The 10,706-nt window shown below is 46.2% G+C and overlaps 1 protein-coding gene across 2 annotated transcripts in view; it reads right to left on the bottom strand.

Annotated features, from left to right (window-relative positions):
• Positions 1 to 872: 872 nt before the first annotated feature.
• The window catches only part of LOC115092615 (acetylserotonin O-methyltransferase-like), a 103,492-nt gene continuing 93,658 nt past the window's right edge, over positions 873 to 10,706 (bottom strand). For both annotated transcript variants that reach the window (XM_029603652.1, XM_029603653.1), the window contains exon 8: positions 873 to 1,607. In XM_029603652.1, coding sequence (XP_029459512.1) covers positions 1,396 to 1,607 — 212 coding nt within the window. In that variant the 3' untranslated portion in view covers positions 873 to 1,395. The remainder of the gene's footprint in view (positions 1,608 to 10,706) is intronic.

Below are 10,706 nucleotides of genomic sequence, written 5' to 3'. Positions count from 1 at the left end.
AAAATAATAGGTGTAGTTACTGTGTGTTAAATCTGCGCAATTAGTGTTGTGACACTCATTTGAAGAAACTCTTCCCCTTTGCATACTGATCAGCCGATTTGCATGTATCTTTATGTTGCGAACAATAATACACCATACTTTGCACCTAACATGCATTAGACCCCTTTTAACATGCATTAGGGCCTCAACACATTTTCAAAAATGACCCAGATAGTTTGCTTATCTTCCTTAGGACTTTGTCAGCTTTAACGAGTGCAGGTAAGTAGATTTTAAAACTTACTTGCGTGAAGGACATTTCCAATTTTACCAATTCATCCACCAGTTTGACCAGTCAATCTCAAGGTTATTCAGACCACTCTGGTTCTTCAGTCTGCATTCCCCCCTATTTACCCAGAACCCTCACCCAATGGTTTTTGACCTAAAAAGAGATTTATGCAGATTTCCACCTCATCAAGAGAAGAAGTAAATACATGCGACTAACTGCGATTAGAGAAGGTAGGGAAGCAGTGAACTACAGAACCTGAAAAAGCCAGCTTCACCTTTTCCTACTATGTGATTGGGTCACTACACAACATGTGACCTAAGATCCTGCAGTTCTTGCAGAATATTATAAGATCAGAATGAAGATAGATAAAGAAAACATCAGACTGCAGAAGAGTCACATACACATGGATGTAAACCAGTTGATAAAGGGAAGATGCATGCAGAAACAAGATGGTGCAGACTGATGCACTCTCCACACATAGGAACCTGGAGAAGAAGCTACCAGCAAGATACATAGATTATGACCAGCACAGAAGCTCCATAGATCATCACAGAAAGACCAGAGATCCCACAATACAGTAAAATGCAAACTATCAGTAAATTCAGACTTAAAAGTAATTTATTATTAGAAAAAGACAACATTGTTTGCTCATTAGCATATTTTGCCTAAAAAATGCACAAAGAGAAGTTACAGGTATTTCAGCAGTATTGGTATGCCTCTTAAAAAAAACACTGTGATAGACAGAATTGGCAAATTGATTGTCATAGTAAATTGTTGATGGAATATTTAACCTGTCATCTTCTATAAATAAAATCTTGATTTAAAATAGACAAGCCTGTTCCTTTAACATCCTGATGCCATCTGGATGATAGAGACATGTATTGTTTGATTTTAACATGTTAACCCAAACAAAAAATTGTAGTTAGATGATAACATTTTTATAATTCCTAAATACCTGCCTCTCTTGCAGCAAAATTAACAAATGCATTTCAATAATATATAATTTGTACAAACAGTGAATTTTCTGTATTGTTATTGACAAGTACAAAATGATGGGCATTATTTTAATTGACTTTGCTAGTTAATGTCCTCTTACAGATACAGCAGAAGAGTAAATGAATAACAGAGATCTATTTTCTTCCTAATATTGCATTAAAGATCTTCCCAGTTGTCCTGACCTGAATGTCCTTAAACCCCACTGCTGTAAGGAGTTTGTTGAACTCAGCTGGAGTCCTTTCCTTCCCTTCTAAAAGTACCAGCATGTTCAGAGATTGTAGCTGGGAAGTCACAGGTCCACTTCTGTCTTCATTCAAAAGTTCTTCCACCAAAAGGACAGCACCACCTCATTTGATTAGGACACAGAAAGCATATTTACTTTAGATAACATGACTTTTTTCAATTATGTGTTTGATAACTTGCACATTTACAAAAACTGTGTTCTACAACTATTGTACTTACATTAATAAAATCATTAAGCTCAAGCTAATCATAACTAAGTACTGGGACCCGTGCTTTTCAATATATTTATAAATAATCTGGAAAGGAATATGACGAGTGAGGTTATCAAATTTGCAGAATGATACAAAATTATTCAGAGTAATTAAATCACAAGCGGATTGTGATAAATTGCAGGAAGACCTTGTGAGGCTGGAAAATTGGGCATCCAAATGGCAGATGAAATTTAATGTGGATAAGTGCAAGGTGATGCATATAGGGAAAAATAACCCATGCTATAGTTACACAATGTTAGATTCCATATTAGGTGCTACAACCCAAGAAAGAGATCTAGGCGTCATAGTGGATAACACATTGAAATCGTCTGTTCAGTGTGCTGCGGCAGTCAAAAAAAGCAAACAGAATGTTGGGAATTATTAGAAAGGGAATGGTGAATAAAACAGAAAATGTCATAATGCCTCTATATCGCTCCATGGTGAGACCGCCGCACCTTGAATACTGTATATTATTCTGGTTGCCGCATCTCAAAAAAGATATAGTTGTGATGGAAAAGGTACAGAGAAAGGGCGACCAAAATGATAAAGGGGATGAAACAGCTCCCCTATGAAGAAAGGCTGAAGAGGTTAGAGCTGTTCAGCTTGGAGAAGAGACGGCTGAGGGGGGATATGATAGAGGTCTTTAAAATCATGAGAGGTCTAGAACGGTTAAATGTGAATCAGTTATTTATTCTTTCAGATAACAGAAGGACTAGGGGGCACTCCATGAAGTTAGCAAGTAGCACATTTAAAACTAATCGGAGAAAATTATTTTTCTCTCAATGCACAATTAAGCTCTGGAATTTGTTGCCAGAGGATGTGATTAGTGCAGTTAGTGTAGCTGGGTTCAAAAAAGGTTTGGATAAGTTCTTGGAGGAGAAATCAATTAACTGCTATTAATAATGTTGACTTAGGGGTAGTTTTTAAAAGGTGCGCGCGGGAGTAGATTTGTTCGCGCAACCTGGCGCGAACAAATCTACTGCTGATTTTATAACATGCGTGCTCTGCCACATGCATGTTATAAAATACAGGGTTGGCGCGCGCAAGGCTGCACAAAATCTGCAGCCTGCGCGCACTGAGCCGCGCAGCCATCCTCCATTCCCTCCCTTCCCCTATCTAACCCACCCCCAGCCCTAATTCCCTCCCTACCTTTATTTTACAAGTTATGCCTGCCCAAGGCAGGCATAACTTGCGCGCACCAGCTGGCTGCCGGCGTGCCATGTTCTGGTCCGGGGGCTTGTCTGGAGCCACGGCCATGCCCCCGGAATGCTCCTGGGCCGGAACCACGCCCACGGCCCCGCCCCCAGAATGCCCCCCGATGATGCGCCAGCCGCGACACGCCCCCGACAAGCCCCAGCACACAACCCCAGGAAATCCCCGGGACTTATGCGCGTCCTGGGGCTTGTGTGCACCGCCGAGCCTATGCAAGATAGGCTCGGCGCGCACAGGGGGTGGAAGGGGCAGCTTTTCGGGGGTTACAAGCGTATCTTATGCGCATAACCCTTTGAAAATCTGCCCCTTAGGGAATAGCTGTTGTGCGCCCCATCTGCATCTGGCCCGTGCATGGGCTTGCTCACCTTTCTGGCTCCTCTGCAGGTACTGGGTCGGCCTCCCCAATGGCAGCTTTGAGCTCCTCCAGGCCTTGGCATCCCACAGCGGTGGCCACTGGGCCTTCCACTGCACGCCAGGCCTCACGCTGGAATTCGGCGTTCCTCGTGGTGTTGGCCACGCCCCTACTCATGCATGGACAGCCCAGCCTCTTGTAGGGCCAGGGGTGGGCCCTAGCTCCGCGGTACGCCCTGATTAAAGGAGATATATAAGGAAGTTCGTGCCTGCACTTCCTTGCCTTGGAAATCGGGTCGGCTTTGTTCTTGTGCTAGATTGTCACTGCGTGCTAAAGCTTCGTTCCAGTCTCGTTCCAGTTTTGTTCCAGTCTTGTTCCAGCTTCGTTCCAGGATCCTACTGTTCCAGCTTTGTTCCTGCACCTGTCTGTCCCAGTGTTCGTCTGTCCGTCTCCCCAGGTAGTACCCTCGGACTGTCTCTCTGGTACTGACCTCAGCTTGTTCCTGACTACTCTGCCTGCTGCCTGCCTTCTGACCTCGGCTTGTTCATTGATTCCTGACCTTGGCTTGCCTGAGACCTCATCTGACTTCCGGAACCTGACCTCTGCCTGTTTGACCACTCCTTGGACTGACTTTGGATTTGACCACTGCCTGATTGACTATGTCCTGATTCTGGCTCTGTCCCTTGCCTTGTCATCACCTACTCTGTACTGGTCTTCTTTGTTCCATCTGACTTCCAGTCTCGAACCTGACCGCGCTCCTTTGTTGTCCGTGGGCACACCAGTCTACCATCTCTCCCGGAGTCCCTGCGAGACCCACCTTAGTCCAAGCAGTCCTAGCCTGTGTCTCCTCCAGTGCTCCAACCCCTGTGGACAGGTGCCTCCTGGTCCCTACCAGGAGGCCATTCTCTCCTGCTCCAGGACAAGGGTCCACCCACGAGGCAACAATGGCCTCTGCTATTACTGACATATCAGAGGTGGCTCCTGCCACGAAGCGGAGACTAAGGGCAGCCCTAGCCGCAGGGGAGATCTCCCAGAGGGAGCGGCTCCATGCTGCAAATGGTGGCAGTGATGGCGGTGGCCCAGGCCACAAAGAAACAATGGCGGCCTCCGGACAGAATGGAGGCACGGCGGAGAGGCCTGCCGTGTAGAAGTGGCATCACAGCCTCTAGGCCGCGGTAAACCCCCATGTTGGCGTCCTGGAGCCAGGGCAAGATGGCGGCCTCCTGGGGCACAAGGTACTGAGCAGGAGCACAACAGCACCCCCCCTCAAAGGGGGCCCCTCCCCAACCTTTTGCCAGAGGCTGGAATGGTTGAAGATCCAGGAACATCAGTTGGTGCAGGCACCTCCTAAAGGTCATAGAAAAAACAAAAATCTCCCCCCCCCCCCCCAAAAGAATTCTTGGGTGCAAAACAAGAAAATCCAGGAACAAGACCTGGGACAAGGACAGTCCCACCGGGCACAAGGCCAGGGCAACCTGTTGTGCTGGGACGGTAGAGGTGTGCTCTTAGACCTTTGCAAACCAGAAGAGGAGCTCCAAGGAAGCACTGAGGCAGGTGAGATGAGCCCCATCTGGACCGATTGGAGGAATCTGCAGCCCTGACCCTCCACCGGACCTGCATGCTTCGGTGAGACCATCAACGCAATGGTGGTCTCTGAGTGGTCCTTTGCCCACTCCAAGCCCTTTCGGACCTGCTGCTGGGTAACAGCAAGAAGAGGCAGGCCGGACAGAGGTCAAGGGCGGACAAAGGCATCTGGCACTAGATGAAAAGGTGAAGACTCAGACACTGGAGGATAAGACAAAGACTCAGATGCTGGAGGATGAGATAAAAACTCAGACGCTGGAGGATGAAACGAAAAGGCAAGACATGGCTAAAATCAGGCTAAAACTCAGCATGAAGAGGAATCTGGGCGATGCTCGTAGCAGCCTCCATCCTAGACTGAGCCTTGGGAACCCAGAGTGATCGATGCACCTGACAGGTCATTCAATGGAAGGCGGAACTTCCGATCTGGCTAAGAAGACACATCCGAAGGTCATCCAAAGTTGGACAGAGGATGGCAAGAAGCTAGGAGTCGAATCCGGAACCAGGACATCTGGTCAGGTTAAGAACGACAAACGTCCTTGGCGAAGGCTCAGGACATCCTCATCGTACTCCCAGGACACTCACTGAAGAGCAGCAAGGAAGAGTAAGGCAAGGATTTAAAGCAGGCTCTGGACCGTGGAGATGGACTGACGAAGGACGTAGAAGATCCTCGGCCCCAACGGATGGAGCTATTCCCCGAGCGCCCTACACACCCCCGCTAGGGTAGTCGTGGACCACTCGTACCACTGAGCACCCTACACAACCCAGCTGGGCTGGTCGTGGACTACGCAGGAACGGAACAAGTAGAGCTTAGGAAACATCTGGAGACGCAGGAGAAGGAAGACATCTGGGTACATCAGGAACAGAAGTGACATCAGGATTTCAGAGGCATCTGGTGACATGGTGGACAACAGGAACATCTGGACATATCAGGAACATCCACAAAGACGCATCAGGAACGGAAGGAACATCAGCAGAGTCCAGGAACAAGAATGACGAGGGATCCCAAGATGAAGAGATGCCGAGCAGGAACTGAGGAGTCCTAGAGACGACTAGCTCCTTGCCAAAGCAAAGAAGATGTGAAGGCAGAGCCCTTTTGTAGGGCAGAAAAGGAGACTCCCTAGGTGATGTCACAGGAGGGCCACTCCTGCGCTGTCCCTTTAAGAGGGGAAGAGAGGCGTGGCCCCGCACCTAAGGAGGAAGCAGGAAGCAGTACCTTGGAAAGCGGTGTCCATGCCGTGAAAAGGAGCAGGTTCAGAGCAGGCCCCGACATATCAGAGACGGCTCCTGCTGCGAAGCGGAGACTGAGGACAGCCTCAGCCGCAGGGGAGGTCCCAGAGGGAGCGGTTCTATGCTGCGAATGGCAGCAGCAATGGCAGCGGGGCAAGATGGCAGCCTCCTGCCACAAGGTAAGCACCTGCTTGTGGCTAGGCCTGCGAGCAGGAGTGCAACATTAACTTGACATTGCTTATGCTTTATCCTATTTTCTTCAGATGGATCCTTCTTCCAATTTTTGAAGGATGTTTTTTTTGGCTAAAATAGCCTCTTTCACCTCACCTTTAAACCATGTCGGTAATTGTTTTGCCTTCCTTCCACCTTTCTTAATGTATGGAATACATTTGGACTGCACATCTAGGATTGTATTTTTAAACAATGTCCATGCCTGTTGAACACTTTTAACCTTTGCAGCTGCACCTTTCAGTTTTTTTCTATTTTCCTCATTTTATCAGTCCCTTTTGAAAATTTAGTGTTAGAGCTGTAAATTTACTTCTTGTCCCCCTTCCAGTTATTAGTTTAGATTTGTTCATGTTATGATCACTATTGCCAAGTGGCCCCACCACCATTACCTCTCTCACCAAATCCTGTATTCCACTAAGAATTAAATCTAAAATAGCTCCCTCTCTCGTTGGTTCCTGAATCAATTGCTCCAGGAAGCAGTCATTTATTACATCCAGGAACTTTAAGTCTCTAGCAAGTCCTGATGTTACATTTACCCAGTCGATACTGGAGTAATTGAAATCTCCCATTATTACTGCACTGCCAAATTGGTTAGCTTCCCTGATTTCTCTTAGCATTTCATCATCTGTCTGATCATCTGGTCCCTTTAACTGCTCACCTCCGCTTCTGCCGCTACTGCTGCCGCCGCTGCCGAATACCAGGGGAGAGAAGGCCTGCGCGATCGGCACCCAGACCCGTCGGGGTAAGGCCTTCCTATTCCCCTGCCCCGGCGAGCCCAGCCTCCGATTGCGCTGCCTGCCTGCCACCAGCCGCGCATCGGACCCTCCCACCAGCAACCAGCCAATCCAAACGGAGAGGGATTTTCAAAATCCCGGCGTCACAACTTAAATTAACTGGACGGAAGGCGCCGCGTCCCTTTAACTGCTCACCTCCGCTTCTGCCGCTACTGCTGCCGCCGCTGCCGAATACCAGGGGAGAGAAGGCCTGCGCGATCGGCGCCCAGACCCATCGGGGTAAGGCCTTCCTATTCCCCTGCCCCGGCGAGCCCAGCCTCCGATCGCGCTGCCTGCCTGCCACCAGCCGCGCCGCCCATTGGACCCTCCCACCAGCAACCAGCCAATCCAAACGGAGAGGGATTTTCAAAATCCCGGCGTCACAACTTAAATTAACTGGACCGAAGGCGCCGCGCGCCTGCGTCGCACGCCAAAGGAGCGCGACAAAGGGGCTGGCCCCTTTGTGCGCCCCTTCGTGCAGCCACTGAGTTGTTAAGTAAGGCAAACTAATAAACAAAGTCGCCCAGAACGCTACTTTCTCCATTACTTCATCTCCAACCTTCTCTCAATCTCATTCATTGTCTGCATTTTCTGCTAGCCTCACTCGGACATCTCTCCAGCTTCCGCATTCATCCTCTGCTAGCCTCACTCGGACATCTCTCCAGCTTCCGCATTCATCCTCTGCTAGCCTCACTCGGACATCTCTCCAGCTTCCGCATTCATCCTCTGCTAGCCTCACTCGGACATCTCTCCAGCTTCCGCATTCATCCTCTGCTAGCCTCACTCGGACATCTCTCCAGCTTCCGCATTCATCCTCTGCTAGCCTCACTCGGACATCTCTCCAGCTTCCGCATTCATCCTCTGCAAACTTCAATCAAACCACAACTAAGTTATTTTCCTCCACTAAGATGATGTCTGTTACCATCCCTCCATTCCAAATCAGGCGCAAACACCTTATTAACATCCCCCTCTTGAAAAATAACAAAAACCTATTATGTCTCACCTTCCTCCTCATCAATGCTCAATCCCTATCAAAAAAACACATGCTAATCTCCGACTTATTACAAGAAAATAACCCTGACTTCCTCGCCATAACAGAATCCTGGCTAAAAAACACCGATCAAGTACTTCTGAACCACCTAGTTCACATTAACTATGACACCTTCTCAATTCCTCGTAACTACAAAAGAGGAGGAGGACTTTTATTTCATATAAAAAAACACCTCTCAATGAAAATGATTCCGCATAACCTCCCAAAACAATATGAAGTAGCTCTTTTCGACTCTCAATTCCTACAAGTTTGCCTTGTATATTGTCCACCCAAACTACTAAACAGCAACATCTCTCCACTCCTGGAATTCCTCATTACAAACATCAACACGAAAAAACCTTCCATCATCCTGGGTGACTTCAACCTTCACTCTGATGCCATCCCCAGTTCCCCAAGCTTCGAAACCCTACTAGACCTGCTCTCTAGTCTAAATTTTACTCCCCAAGTAAACCACCCCACACATAAAGCAGGACACGCCCTTGACCTGATTTTTACTAACAGTTTCTTCACGGACACCTCTATTTTATACACCCCAGTTCCCTGATCTGATCACTATCTTCTATCTTGCAAGTCTCAATTTGAACTACAACCTCCCTTCTAACGATAATAACAAACAAAAAATCTTCAAATACCGTCCTCCCTTTCAAACTAATCCCCTCCTTCGTGAGCTGGGACATCAACTAGCGAATCTTGATCTATCAAACATAAACAACGCTATTCAATCCTGGTCTCATATCACTGAAAAAACTGCAAATATCGTTAACCCAGAGAAAATCAAACGTCTGAAGAACAAAAAAGAAAATCAAAACCCTTGGTACAACTCCACTCTAAAAAACATGAAAAATGCTCTCAGGAAAATTGAAAAAGAATGGCAAAAAAACAAGCTCCCCTTAACACTACAGAAGTACCGTACTCAACTAGCTGCATACAAAAAATCTATCCAAAACACAAAACGGGACTACTATGGTAAAAAAATAATAAACTCCACTAATAAATCGAAATCCTTGTTCAACATTGTAAACAACCTCATCACAGATAACGGCATCTCTACTGTCTCTGTCTCCAAAAAACACCTAAGCCAAGACTTAGCTATCTTTTTCAACGACAAAATCTCCAAAATCATAGACTCCCTCAACCCTACATCAAATTTGCATATGCAAATGCATACCTCAACAAATAACATCTCTCCCTGGTTCGAATTCAGACACATCTCCATTTTGGAAACTGAAAAAATGATTAAAAAAATCAACCCTGCACGACATGATTTAGACTCCATTCCCACTCGAGTTCTTAAGGAAATTGCTCATCCTTTAGCCCCAACAATTGCAGCAATCATCAACAAATCCCTAGAAGAAGGCGAGCTACCTCCCATGCTTAAAATTGCCACTATCACACCTCTTTTAAAGAAAAAATACCTCAACCCTGACGACCTTAACAATTACCGCCCAATTTCTAACCTACCCTTCTTTGCCAAATTGACTGAGAAGGTGGTACTGAAACAACTCAATGATCATTTAGATGACAACAAAATCCTTTACCCCACCCAAATTGGTTTTAGGAAAAACCACAGCACTGAAACCCTCTTACTCAACCTTTCCAATACAATTCTAAGAGGTCTTGACAACAAAAAAGGATATTTACTGATTCTTCTAGACCTCTCCGCAGCCTTCGATACGGTGGACCACAATTTACTTATTTCTAGTCTGGAAGCCATCGGTCTCGCTGAAAAAACCCTAAGTTGGTTTTCATCCTTCCTGAAAAATAGATTTTTCAGAGTCTCCTACAACAACTCTTATTCAAATGCCATCCCCCTCAATACAGGTGTACCACAAGGATCAGCACTCTCTCCCATTCTGTTTAACATCTACCTTATTCCGCTATGCCATCTCCTATCCAAACTTGATATTACCTATTACATGTACGCCGATGATATTCAAATTCTCATTCCAATTTCCTCCTCCATTGAAGATTCTATGTCTAGAGCTGCCTCACTCCTTGATTCAATCAGAAACATGTTACTCCAGCTCAAATTATGCTTAAACATGAACAAAACCGAATGCATTCTAATCGCCAGAAATAATGCCAGACCAAAAATTATCCCACCTTTCCAATTCGACAATACCACCATCCAACTCAAAGACAACGTTAAAGACTTGGGCTTCTGGATTGATTGCGATCTAAACTATAAAATTCACATCTCTTCAAAAATAAAAGAAGGATTTCATAAACTACATGTAATCAAACACCTAAAACCTCTGCTTCACCCCCATGATTTCAAAACCGTCCTTCAAACCCTAATCTTCTCTGGTCTGGACTATTGCAATTCTCTACTAATTGGCTTACCTAAATCATCCCTAAGACCCTTACAACTTCTTCAGAATGCTGCTGCCAGAGTTCTGACGGGTAAAAGAAAATTTGATCATATCACACCCGTATTCAAGCAATTACAATGGCTCACAATTGAACAAAGAATCGAATTTAAGATCCTCTCAACTTTACAGAAAACAATATACAAAGCAGACTA

This window comes from Rhinatrema bivittatum, chromosome 5 (assembly GCF_901001135.1).
Source record: "Rhinatrema bivittatum chromosome 5, aRhiBiv1.1, whole genome shotgun sequence".
Classification (NCBI taxonomy): Eukaryota; Metazoa; Chordata; class Amphibia; order Gymnophiona; family Rhinatrematidae; genus Rhinatrema; species Rhinatrema bivittatum.
The sequence above is the reverse complement of the archived record's forward strand: the minus strand, read 5'-3'. Positions and strand labels throughout refer to the sequence as shown.